The 14619-nt window shown below is 36.6% G+C and overlaps 1 protein-coding gene across 2 annotated transcripts in view; it reads right to left on the bottom strand.

Annotated features, from left to right (window-relative positions):
* Positions 1-14619, bottom strand: part of AP3B1 (adaptor related protein complex 3 subunit beta 1) — a 267388-nt gene that overhangs the window by 110804 nt on the left and 141965 nt on the right. For both annotated transcript variants that reach the window (XM_081231538.1, XM_081231537.1), the window contains one exon: positions 11185-11361. In XM_081231538.1, the coding sequence (XP_081087664.1) occupies positions 11185-11361 (177 nt within the window). The remainder of the gene's footprint in view (positions 1-11184; positions 11362-14619) is intronic.

Here is a 14619-nt window from a genome sequence, read left to right on the forward strand (position 1 = left end):
TTCTCTTTGGATTAACTCTAAGTAACTGTGACACAGGAAAAATGAATTTTGGGGAATGACATATAATTATTGAGAAATCCATTATTTTATTTATTTATTTATTTTATAGTATGTGGGCCTCTCACTGTTGTGGCCTCTCCTGTTGCGGAGCACAGGCTCCGGACGCACAGGCTCAGCGGCCATGGCTCACGGGCCCAGCCGCTCCACGGCATGTGGGATCTTCCCGGACCGGGGCACGAACCTGTGTCCCCTGCATCGGCAGGCAGACTCTCAACCACTGCGCCACCAGGGAAGCCTGAGAAATCCATTATTTTAAAAAAAACTTCTCAAAATATGGGCATCATGTTTTTACCTAAATACTATGACAAGTAATAAACTGGTAAATATTTGCTCAAATAGCCTTCTTTAAATATTATATAGGTTAGCACAAAATAATAAAAAAGGTCTCTTAAAATATAGTCCCATCAAAAAAATATATAAATAGTCCTAAAATCAGCTTAGATATATATCAGTTTAAGGAATATAAAAACATGTACAGAATTCAGCATTTAAAATTGGTTCCACATAGTTGTAATTTTTAAACAGAAGGATACTGGCAAATGCACTTGGTAAAGGAAGGAGAACTACATAAAATTCTTAACATAGACCAGAGGCAAATCTAAGCAGTACTAGTGTTCTATCTAATCAATTTCATCACTTCATGACTAAGCAGGATTCTTTAAATTTTTTTTTTTTTTTTTTTTTTTTTGCGGTAGGCGGGCCTCTCACTGCTGTGGCCTCTCCCCTTGCAGAGCACAGGCTCCGGACGCGCAGGCTCAGCAGCCATGGCCCACGGGCCCAGCCGCTCCGCGGCATGTGGGATCCTCCCAGACCGGGGCACAAACCCGTGTCCCCTGCATCGGCAGGCGGACCCTCAACCACTGCGCCACCAGGGAAGCCCTAAATTTTTTTAATTAAAAAAATTTTATTGAATGCAAGATTCTTTAAATTCTATAGTGCTTTACAATTTTCAAAAGTTTCACACAGATGATTTCAGATAATCTCATAACAACCCTTTCTCACCTCCCCCACCCCTATACTGCCCATCCCCCCTTCTCTCTCCCCATTGGAAACCACCAGTTTGTATCTGTGAGGCTGCTTCTTTTTTGTTTTATTCACTAGTTTGTTGTATTTTTTAGATTCCACATATAAGGGGTATCTTACAGTATTTGTCTTTCTCTGTCTGACTTATTTCACTTAGCATAGTGCCCTCCAAGTCCATCCACATTGTTGCAAATGGCAAAATTTTTATTCTTTTTTATGGCTTTTTGTAAGATTTTACGGAAAAATCCAAATGAACTTTTTGGCCAACCCTATATTTTACATATATATATATATATATATATATATATATATATCACATCTTGTTTATCCATTCATCTGTTGATTGTTCTTTAATTCTTCTAAGTCTTTGTTAAATATTTCTTGCATCTTCTCGATCTCTGCCTCCATTCTTTTTCCGAGGTCCTGGATCATCTTCACTATCATTATTCTGAATTCTTTTTCTGGAAGGTTGCCTATCTCCACTTCATTTAGCTGTTTTTCTGGGGTTTTATTTTGTTCCTTCATCTGGTGCATAGCCCTCTGCCTTTTCATCTTGTCTCTCTTTCTGTGAATGTGGTTTTTGTTCCACAGGCTGCAGGATTGTAGTTCTTGTTTCTGCTGTCTGCCCTCTGGTGGATGAGGCTATCTCTCATCTGTTGATTAACAATTAGGTTGCTTCCATAGCCTGGCAATTGTAAATAACGTTGCTATGAACATTGGGATGCATATATCTTTCTGAATATGGTAGTTCTAGTTTTTTGAGAAAGCTCCATACTGTTTTCCACAGTGGCTGCACCAATCTACACTCCCACCAACAGTGTACAAGGATTCCCTTTTCTCCACATCCTCACCAACATTTGTTATTTGTGTGTTTTTTGATGACAGCCATTCTAACAGGTGTGAGGTAATATCTCATTGTGGTTTTGATTTGCATTCCCCTAACGATTAGCAATGTTGAGTATCTTTTCATGTGCTTTCTGGCCATCTGCATTTCCTATTTGGAAAAATGTCTATTCAGGTCTGCGCATTTTCCAAACAAATTATTTGCTTTTTTGATGCTGAGCTGTATGAGCTGTTTATATATGTTGGATATTAACCCCTTATCGATCATATCATTTGCAAATATCTTCTCCCGTTCAGCGGGTTGTCTTTTCATTTTGTTGGTGGTTTCCTTTGCTGTGAAAAAGCTTTTAAGTTTAATTAGGTCCAATTTGTTTATTTTTGCTTTTGTTTCCTTTGCTTTAGGAGATGGATCCAAACAAATATTGCTGTGATTTTTGTCAAATAGTGTTCTGTGTTTTCCTCTAGGAGTTTTATAGTATCTGGTTTTACATTTAGGTCTTTAATCCATTTGAGTTTATTTTTGTATATGGTGTTAGAGAAGGTTCTAATTGCATTGTTTTACACGTAGCTGTCTAGTTTTCCCAGAACCACTTACTGAAGAGACTGTCTTTTCTCCACTGTATATTCTTGCCTCTTCTGTCATAGATTAATTAACCATAAGTGTGTGGGTTTATTTCTGGGTTCTCTATTGTGTTCATTGATCTATGTGTCTGTTTTTGTGACAGAACTATACTGTTTTGATTACTGTAGCTTTGTAGTATTGTCTGAAGTCAAGGAACATGATTCCTCCAGCTCTGTTCTTTCCCAAGATTGTTTTGGCTATTTGCGGTCTTTTGTGTTTTCATACAAATTCTGAAATTACTTGTTCTAGTTCTGTAATAAATGCCATTGGTATTTTGATAAGGATTGCATTGAATCTGTAGATTGCCTTGGGTAGTATGGTCATTTTAACAATAGTAATTCTTTCAATCTAAGAACATGGTATATCTTTCCATTTGTTTGTGTCATCTTCAATTTCTTTCATCAGTGTCTTATAGTTTTCCAAGTACAGGTCTTTTATCTCCTTAGATAGGTTTATTCCCAGGTATTTTATCCTTTTTGATGTAATGGTAAATGGGACTGTTTCCTTAATTTCTCTTTCTTGTTAGTGTGTAGAAAAGCAACAGATTTAAAAAAATTTAACAGTATATACATTTTTGTCAACATGAGTAAGTTTTTCCTTTATATGTTATATTTACTTGACAAGAAAATATATCCAAGAAAGGGTATAAATGTCACCGCATAGAGCCTGAGCTCTTTTTGTTAAGTTATATTAAAGGGGCTGGGAGTCAGGGTAGATTTCTCCAAAGACCGAATCACAGGGTAAGAGAAAACTTCAGGAAGGATCCCCAAAACATCACTGTGATTTATAAAATTTCTCACTAAGAATCAAAAAGTGAACCTGAAAAGCGATACAAAGAAAATGTAAGTACTAAGGATACTCCATGAAGCACTTTCTTCTTGAACAGCAGAAAAAAAAAAAAGTAACTGTCTCAAAGAAAATGAGACAGTAATTAAAATAAATGAACTATAGCTACATACCTCAATATTTTAAAAACACATTAAGTAAAAATAGTTTAACTGTGCAAGTATACATAAAATAGAATACTACTTATGCAAAATTTGAAAACACACAAAACAAAAAATACATTGTTTATGGATACATACTTATGTAACAACAATACAAAACATGTATGATTAAAACACACCATGGGCTTCCCTGGTGGCGCAGTGGTTGAGAGTCCGCCTGCCGATGCAGGGGACACGGGTTCGTGCCCCGGTCTGGGAGGATCCCATATGCCGCGGAGCGGCTGGGCCCGTGAGCCATGGCCGCTGGGCCTGCGCGTCCGGAGCCTGTGCTCCGCAACGGGAGAGGCCACAACAGTGAGAGGCCCGCATACCGCAAAAAGAAAAAAAAAAAAAAAAAACACACCAATAATATGACAGTGGTTACCAATGGGGAAGAAAGGTGTGAACAAGAACTTGAGATCTTAGCTCTACCTGTTACATCCCTTTAAAAAAAATTATGGAAAACACACTGACTTAATCTTAGTGGTACATATATAGGATACCTTGGAGATATTATGGGTCTGGTTCCAGGTCACCTCAATAAAGTGAGTGACACAAACATGTTGGTTTCCCAGTACATATAAAAGCTATGTTTACTATACTGTAGTCTCTTAAGTGTGCAACAGCAGTATGTCTAAAAAAACAATGTACAAATGCTGGAGAGGAAGAAAAAGGAACTCTCCTACACTGTTGGTAGGAATGTAAATTGGTGTAGCCACTATGGAGAACAGTATGGAGGTTCCTTAAAAAACTAAAAATAGAGTTACCATATGATCCAGCAATCCCACTTCTGGGCATATATCCAGAGAAAACCATAATTCGAAAAGATATATGCACCCAAGTGTTCACTGTAGCACTATTTACAATAGCCAAGACATGAAAGCAACCTGAGTGTCCATCGACAGATGAATGGATAAAGAAGATGTAGTGTATATATACAATGGAACATTACACAGCCATAAAAAAGAATGAAATAATGCCTTTTGCAGCAACATGGATAGACCTAGAGATTATTATACTAAGTGAAATAAACTGGACAGAGAAAGACAAATATCATATGACATCACTCATAGGTGGAATCTAAAAAATAGTACAAATGAACTTATTTACAAAATAGAAACAGACTCACAGACTTAGAAAACAAACTTATGGTTACCAAAGGAGGAGGAAAGGGTGGGGAGTGGGGGGGATAAATTAGGAGATTAGGATTAGTAGATACAAACTATATAAAATAGATAAACAACAAGGTCCTACTGTATATAGCACACAGAACTACATTCAACATCTTGTAATAACCTATAATGGAAAATAATCTGAAAATAAATATATATGTATAATAAATATCTGAATCACTTTGCTGTACATCAGAGACTAACACAAAATTGTAAATCAACTATACTCCAATTTTTAAAAACTCACTAACATAAAAAAATAAACAACAACAACAAAAAGAATCCTTTATTGCTAAAAAACGCTAACTATCATCTGAGCCTTCAGTGAATCTTAGTAGTAGAATCAAAGACCACTGATCACAGATCAGAATATAGTAATAAAGAAGTTTGAAAATATTGCAAGAATTACCAAAATGTGACAGAGAAACAGGAAGTGAGCAAATGCTGTTGGAAAAATGGTGCCAGCAGACTTGCTCGACACAGGGTAGCCGCAAACCTTCAATCTGTAAAAAACACAGTATTTGTAAAGCACTATAAAGTGAGGTATGCCTGTATGTGTATTTATGCTATTTTGTACTTTTCTATAGGTTTGCAATATTTTATATTTAAAAATAAAAACATAGGGCTTCCCTTGTGGTGCAGTGGTTGAGAGTTCGCCTGCCGATGCAGGGGACACGGGTTCGTGCCCCGGTCCGGGAAGATCCCACATGCTGCGGAGCGGCTGGGCTCGTGAGCCATGGCCGCTGAGCCTGCGCGTCCGGAGCCTCTGCGTCCGGAGCCTGGGCTCTGCGACGGGAAAGGCCACAACATTGAGAGGCCCGCGTACCACCGAAAAAAAATTAAAAAATTTAAAAAAGAACAAAACAAAACATAAGCTAAGTAAAACATTTACTTATGTTACTTATCACTACATTTAAAAGATGATACACTATTAGAGCAAGTTTGGAAACAGATGTACCCTTTACTCATTAATTTTTAATTGCTATTAATCAGTTTAATCAAATCACAGCTTTCTGTCTCAGACCTCAGTAGACTATTTCAAGGAAGTCATGCTAAATTTTTATACCATGTCTTAAGAGCTGAAGAGTTTTAGCAACTTCAACTGGTTTCAGTGTAGTTCAACTTTTCCCCCCATATAACAGTGAAATTACTCTTACTTGTGAGAGTATTCTACCGGTGCTTTTACTCTTGATATTCATATTATACAATTTTTTCCTTCAAAACAACAAAAGAGGAATTTCAGCACCCTTTTCTCAGGCTGATAAACCCAAATAGAGTGCTTTTTTAAAATGAGCATAGAGATTCTCAATAACCAGACTAGTTCTCTGACTGTAAATAATCATATTCTCTAAGAAAAATCTAGCAGTTGGTTAACAACGTAAACTAGGTTTATGAAAAAGCAGGATTTGTTCTAATTCAGTTGACACAGCAGGGCCAATTTGGGCACAATGTAAATTTTGTGTTCGCTTTGGCATGATTACATCAGTAAGAAAAAACAGGTAAAGGCAGAAAGCTGCACCCAGCTGAACTGGGCTGTGCAGGAATAAAGAAACATATCCACCTCAAACGTCTATCTCAGATCACCACATGTATTATGGGCTACATTTAGTCACATTTGGCAGTACAACTTTCTATCCATATTCAAATTAACCCTCCTTCCACGACATAACTCATAAGTACAACCTTTAAAACACCCGTTTCCACAAGTCTGGTCCTTCTAAAAGTAAAAAACTAGATTCATTGTAGTATTTATGTATTTCTTAACCATTTAACATGTGTAAAACTATTCTCTTGTTTTTACTGTTGTTTTTTTTTTTCTTTTTATGTGTCACCAATGAATTTTTTGAGTGTTGTGCCTCTGGTTTCACTTTTGCAATAATCCCTGTGGTTGTTAATTGTGTGTTTCTGTAAAGCACAATGATTTTTAGGAACATATATGTTGCATTATAAATAACTGACTATATGATTATAACTTCCACTTTACAGATTAGAAATTAGATTAGGTAGGTTGTATTGTATAATCTGTCTAAAATCATGTACCTAGTAAGTGGCAAAACATGATTTGAAGTCAGACAGTCTAACATTAGAGCCTGTACTCTGAATCACCACCTGCCTCCCAGTAATTGACATTAAATAGTTCTATGGCAGGCATCACATACAGTTAAACTGCTTTCTAAACTTCCATCTGAAAGAGCTCAGAGTCAGAAAATTAAAGAAGCTTACAGAAGAAGTTCATCTACAGAGTCTTAATCATAAGGCAACAGAGTTTTTAAAAAACTATATGAACAGCTTTATATCTCCATACTGAAAAAAATTAAAATATCAAAGAATATGTAATGCTAAAGATAGACAAAATGTTGATTCTTGGGTACTGTATTTTTCAATTCTACAACTTCCATTTTATTATTTTTTATAGTTTTTATTTCTCTGCTGAGAGTTATCTTTTCATCTATTGTGAATACATTTTCCTCTATGTCATCAACCATTTACAAAAGCTGCTTCAAAATTTTGCTTACAAATTTCCACATCTGGGTCATCTAGAAGTCGGTTTCTGGTTTTTGTTTTTTTTGTTTGTTTGTTTTTATACTGATCACATTTTCCTGGTCTTCTTCATTATTGTGGTAAAAATAAACATAAAATTTACCACTGCAACCATTTTTAAGTGTGTAGTTCAGTGTTATACAACCATTACCACCATTAATCTCCAGAAATGTTTATATCTTCACAAATTGAAATTCTATACCTGTTAAACAATAACTCCCTGTTCTAGTTCTTATATTGAGTAATTTTGGATTTATCTTGGACATTATGAATGTTATATTGTAGAGACCCTGGATGTTGCTATACTCTAGGTTGGGTTCAAAGTACAAACTTTGTCTGTTTCAGTGCTGTTCAAATTCCAGTTCAGTTCCTTTATTATTAACTGTGCTGTTCTGAATCCACCATGCATATGTGTGGTTCAGGTGTGAGCCAGAGACCTGAGCAAAAGTATTCACAGATTTTTTTTTTGTGGTACGCGGGCCTCTCACTGCTGTGGCATCTCCCGTTGCGGAGCACAGGCTCCGGACGCGCAGACCCAGCGGCCATGGCTCACGGGCCCAGCCGCTCTGTGGCATGTGGGATCTTCCCGGACCAGGGCACGAACCCATGTCCCCTGCATCGGCAGGAGGACTCTCAACCACTGTGCCACCAGGGAAGCCCTATTCACAGATTTTGAGGCTCCCCACACTGGCTCTCTCCTTTCTAGAATTCTTCCTTAACTTTTTAATATCTTTGGTAGTAGTTTTCTTTTTTTGTTGTTGGCCTCACCAAGCGGCTTGTGGGATCTTAGTTCCCCGTCCAGGGATTGAACTGGGGCCCTCAGTAGTGAAAGAGCAGAGTCCTAACCACTGGACCGCCAGGGAATTCCCCATAGTGTTCTTAAACTCTGTCCTCTACTTCCTCAGACCAGAAGGACTCTGGGTTTCCTTCTGGGGCTTCAGCTTCTGTGTACAGTGCCAACTGTACCCTGAACTCAGGACAAGAGCCATAAAAGTGGGGAAATTCACTCTGTGCCACTCTCTTCTTTCACGTGTCCATTTCCCTTCAGAATCTTCCCACTTTTATTTACTCTTTTGAGACTTTAGGCAGGTTGTTTACTTTTTGTATTTTTCCCGAGTTTATAGTTGTCCAGTAGGAGTCTGCTCAACCATACCAACAGCAAACTGTTAACTAAGTTTCAAATTCTTCTTTACACCAGGTAAAAACATTTGCGATATTAAAGAAGCTTATTATTCAATCATTCCTTAGGTATACAAATGAACACAATGTGCCAAATCTTATAAAAATCAATGTAGCCATCCCCTAAAATTAAATATTTCAATAAAAAATCTGAAAATGCTCACTGAGAGATCTAGGCCACAGGGAAAACAGACCTACAAATAAATGTTGGGACTTCATGGCAAACCGGTCCCTGAACTCTGTGGCCTGGTCTTCTTAGTTCAGTGTTAAAGATGGTTAAAATAAACACATATAGAAAATAATTTTTTTACATTTAGGTGAAAGCAATCATTTTAGTCTCATCTCACATCCAAGGGATTATGAATCATGCAATTTAAAAACCCAGTCAAGCTGATGGTACATAAAAAAATCATCCTTTGATGTTAATTTTCATTTATGAATTCTCTCAAACTCCTTTTCTTGAGAAATGAGAAACTGGAGAACAGAACACAACTCTACAGGATACCTTTGTCCATCTATTTTTATATTAAATCATTTAAAAACAATGAGTTGTTTTTTCTAAACATAACTATGTTTTCACCAGCTGGTGGTCAAGTCTATGTGGTTATCCTGAAGTATCATTCTAAAATACACAATACAACACTTCAGAAGCTGAGTTCCAAAACCGAATTCAAGAAAAAAAAATAGCTGAGTGCAATCTATGTTATCTTCAGATTCACTTAATAAAAAGATATGGAATACACTCTACAATTTCTGAACACACAGTACTGCATTCCATTATTGGTTATTTACAGCTACAAAGAAGAGAGCCAAGGAAAGAACCTTCATTTAGTTTTGTAAGACATATCTACTTCAGTCTTGATTAACATACTAATTTGTATTACTTTTCTTTTATGATAATCTGTAAGCTCACTTAGAGTAGCCAAACCATTGTTATGATAGAGCCATAACAATCATAATATTCTAGGTGTTATGTTGACATTCACAGTACTACATGAATTTAGTAATAACAGTGAGTGTCAGGCTAAAACAGTGTTTTTATCAATAAACAAGCAACTCAACAATAAACATAGGTTTCCTCTCTTTTACTCAGTTTTTTAAAAATAACTCATTGCATGAATTAATCTACATGGCACTTGGAAATGATTAACTGATTCCTTTCAAAGATTGACTTAAAATATAAAGATAAAATCTAAATCATAGAAATATGCTCAAAATATCTGCAATTATTTGCTCACAAGTTTGGTACACCAATCAGCAAAAGCTATAATAATACAACTCACATCACAATTAGGGATGAAGACAATCTGAAAGTATATGAATGAATATATGAATTTGAGGAGTCAACCTGAAAATTGTGAATGGCCAATATCAGGTTACTAAAGAAAGAATGTGATCTATGGGTAGGAAGAGAAGGCAGAATGAGAGGGAGACACATACAGAGAGATACACAGCAGATACAAAAAAGGAGACACAAACACTGATGGAAGAGGGAGAGAATGACAAAGACATTAGACTGCGGTAGATGGAGTGCGTGCGTGTGTAAAGGCTATCAAAGAGATACCCAGCTAGAGAGAGTTTTAGAGAAGGAGGGGGACAAGAACAGAGACAGAGAGAGGGAACTAGAGGCGGGGGGAATCACAGAGGCTAAGTAAGAGTCCCAGTCAGAAAAATTAAGGAGAAACAGAGACAGGACACAGAGCATAAAGTCTACTAAGAGTCCTAGGTATAAATGAGCAAGAATCCTTTTCCAGTCTCACTGACCAGATTAAGTCCTCCACCTGTAGAGAAGAGCTATTCAGACAAAGGAAGAAGAATGAGAAAGACCCTATTTTATATTGGGTTGGCCAAAAAGTTTGTTCAGGTTTTTCTGCAACATCTTACGGAAAAACCCAAATGAACTTTTTGACCAACCCCAATATATGGCAGTGATTCTATGTTTTGTTTTGTTTTTTGCAGTACGCCGGCCTCTCACTGCCATGGCCTCTCCCGCTGTGGAGCACAGGCTCCGGACGCGCAGGCCCAGCAGCCATGGCTCACGGGCCCAGCCGCTCCATGGCACGCAGGATCCTCCCGGACCGGGACACGAACCCGCGCCCCCTGCATCGGCAGGCGGACTCCCAACCACTGCGCCACCAGGGAAGCCCGATTCTATGTATTTTATACATAGAGGCTATTCCTCTTACCAACAGTTCCTCAAAGTCAACTGATTTAAAAAATGAATATTCTAAACTGCAAATCTGGTTAATTACACCACTATTAAAAAATATTGAACGGTTTTCCCTTCACATGGGGGACAAAGTCCATAGCACTTGCCACTCCAAGTCTTACCCTTGCCTACCTTTCCAAACTCAGCTTTAAGTTTCCTGAAAGCACCAAGCTGTTTCATGACTCTGACCCCCTGCTCGCCTCTTTCCTTATTCTGTATGGTAAACTACTCCTTACAAGCCCTTAGTCAGGAGTCTTATCCTTTATGAAACTTTGACCTCTCTCCTTCTATTTTAGACTTTCAATAACTTTCTCCTCTGGAGTTCCACTGTATCACAATACTTCTATTATAGCACTTACCACATACTATTTAATTTTTTTATGTTTTTCTCCTCTACTAGACCAGAATTTCATCTCTTTATACCACTACCATCTAAAGTAAAACCTTAAAAGAAATAGGCACCTGGTAATTGTTGAACGGACAGACTAATGTATCAGAGCAAAGAGGAAAGTAGATTTCACATAGGTAGACTAAGGATTAGTCTCTTACCTGTTTGGAGTTGGTTAAATACAGTTTTGCTCCAAGATTTAAAATCTGCAGTTTTACCAGATCATCTTCACCAGTGAAGCTTTTAGCCGTCTTCCTCAAAACATCAGGGGCAATTTTAGGAACTCGTTCACAGTTCTCTCCAATTAGCCAAAGAATACTTGCTCTAGCCACAGGAACCTAATATTAGAAGCAGATTATATACAAATATTACAAATAATATAATCATACTCTCCTTAGTATTAACATAGAAAAGGCTTTAAATTTATAAAGGTTTTATCATCTATTAATTCATTTAACGTATATCCAGGAAGTCCTCCTGTATTTATGAATTTTCTTCAGTTACCAGAAATTCTGATTAAAACTGATTTCAGAGATAATGCTTAAGAAAAGATTCATAAAGGAAAAACCACTGGTCTAGAATCTTGATTCTAACAGTGATCCACCAATTCTTAGGCTAAATCTGTCTGGCCATGCCCATTTATTTATCATTGTTGCTGCTTCTGTGCTATAATAGCAGAAGAGTAGTTGCAACAAAGACCGTAAGGCTGAAAATATTTACTTATCTAGCAATTTACAGAAAAAGTCCGCCGACCTCTGCTCTAGGGCATTGGTTCACAAACCTCGATGCCTATAAAAATCATCTAGGGTTACGACTAAAACTGTAGGGTTTTGGTAACAGTTCTAAGACAGTAGTTCTGTGATGGGGTCCAGGAATCCATGCTTCATGAAGCATTACAGATGATTCCGGAGACAGGCAGTCTGCAAACCACGTTTTGAGAATCCATGGACAATACAGAAAAAGGAATAGACCCATTAAAGACTATGATTCCAAATCAAAACTGTTATTGTCTTCTATGTATCTATATCTGCAGCACTGGAAATAAATAAAACTGACAAAATCATCAAGGCCTGCTTATAAAATCATGAATGCTGGTCTATTATTTGGTCATCAACAATAGAAATGGGAATAAGATAAATCTGTCCAATACTGCATTTTGGCATTATATATATTTTCAATAAACTACATTTCCATATAATTTGCTTCTTAAAAATAAATGCTTTGTTACAAATTGGAAACCTTCCACCAGCACCATTAAGACCAACATTTTATTTAGAGCATGCAAATTAGTTTTATTATTATTTGTTTTTTGTATCCTCCCCCTTTCAATATCCTTCAAAAGGAATTTGAAGGGGTATGTAAATTAGTTTCTGTGAACATTTTCACCTAGTATAGAAAATTTGCTTTTAATAATAAATGAAAAAGCCAATGGCTATCATTAAGAGGTAACATCACAAGAAGAGAGAAGACTCTTTATGAAGTCCTTTTCTAATTCCTCAAATAAAGTCCTAATGTTTGCATTATAGTTTCACAGCTGTACACAGTACAACTGTTAAGGAAGTGAGAATGAGGACCTTTGCACAGCTAGAATTTTATCACAATATATACCACCTTGAATTCCTTCAAAACTGTTTTCATTTCAAGAAATTTCCATTTCAAGAAATAACATAAAATTATTAAGACACCGCTAAGTCTTTCACCAGAAGGAGAATGAGGTCGTCAGAAAACTTTAAAGTCAAGTATACATTTTCAAATAATGTGATAACAGTATCATCTTTAAATTAATATTAGAATAAGTTGAGTAAGAGAGAAGAAATCAGTATACTTACATAATAAGTGTAAGTACTAAGTATAAGTACTGAGTAAAATACTAAATGCTATTACAGATCTATTCACGTAGTATGATAAAACTGATATCCTTACTGTATACTGATTTCTGGAAAGAAAGAGGCTATTTCTAATGTTCCGAAGGTTACACTGCATTAAGACTTTACTCCCAATCTATTATTTTAATTGGGCTAAAGAACAATAATTGAGTGGTACATTAAATTCTCCAGGAGAAAGCAATTCAAGTTGCCTGCCATAATGAAAGGTATGTCTAAATAAGAATATATGGGCAACTTCAGATTTCAGTTATGCTAGATTTATTTTTCTTAAATATTTTATTATAAATTACCAGTATAAAAATTAGAATTCTATGACATATCACATCTATTCCCCACTTTAAGTAATTTTCCTCTGGTTATACACTTATTTATTTATTTACTTCTTTGCAATTAAAAAGACAACCCCCAAAAGGTCTAAGAGATTGTTTATATTCCTATTCATTAATATATCAAGATTAAAATAATAATATTTAAATACTCTAAACATTCATAATGCATACATTTAAAATATAACTCTTTAAAAAATTAAAAATCAGTAAGTTCTAAGGCTCACAATGAAAATCTCTAGGGGGCGGGGGGGGGGGCGGGCGGGGCCAGGATCATATTCAGAGAGTCCAGAACTAAGTAAGAAAATTTCTATTTTAAAAACATAGAAAACAGCAACTAACGAGCCTGCCTGCCGCAACTAAGAAGCTCGCGAGCCGCAACTAAGGAGCCCGCCTGCCGCAACTAAGACCCGACACAACCAAATAAATAAAACACACACACACACACACACACATACACAAACATAGAAAACTTCTTCACAACAGGAAATAATATCACTATAAATATACTAATACCAATCTTTCCATGATGACATTAAAAAGCTTAGAAAACTGACAAACCCAATGTTTTTGTGCATTTGGCTGGAATCAGAATAAGATTTTCAAATTTCAGCCCTGCCTTTCTCTCCCAATTAAGTTATAAGACTCTTATTTGTACACCACTGATACTATGAATCCATGGCCACTATTTTCAAAGATTTGAAGCAACTGAAAAAAGAGCAAGTAAGAAAATTAGTCACTTTTTGTCCTCCACGGTCTTTTCAAACAGAACAAACAGGAACACGGAACTAAGGCCAAACTAATAACACACATGTATGCACGTAATACTTTCATTATGAACTTTTTTTTCAATATTTTTGAAGACAAACTGGATTGTAAATGACTTTGCCTGATTCTTTATTCTAAATGCCCTGAGCAAGTGGTTAAGTGCACTTTTTAAACCTTCTACCAGAAGGCAGTTTCCACTGCCATTTTACCCCATTAACTTGCCTGCAAAAACAAATAATGTTTCCTAGCTGACCACAACAGTTATAGAAAGACATCTAAAAGATTTTACAGATCACTCTGTAAGCAGTTCAATTTAAAAGCTATTGTGTTACAATACCAGCTCACTGCACAATGCAACAGTGTAAAGTAAATCCTGCAAAAACATCGATTTTATTTATTTAAATTTGTCAAAGGCAAAATCAGTAGACATCTACACAAACTGCATGCAAACAGCACATCAGACTCAATATTCTGCATGTGGACTCAATATGCATGAAAACCTGAGTGTGGATTAAGTGGGGATGGCAGGGCAAGTGTAGTTAACTTGTGAAATGGCAGGCACTCATGAGGTACCTGGGCACGGAGTACATAAGGCTAAGGCGCTACTTCAGTATTG

Source organism: Mesoplodon bidens, assembly GCF_964165515.1.
Source record: "Mesoplodon bidens genome assembly, chromosome: 4".
NCBI classification, from domain to species: Eukaryota; Metazoa; Chordata; class Mammalia; order Artiodactyla; family Ziphiidae; genus Mesoplodon; species Mesoplodon bidens.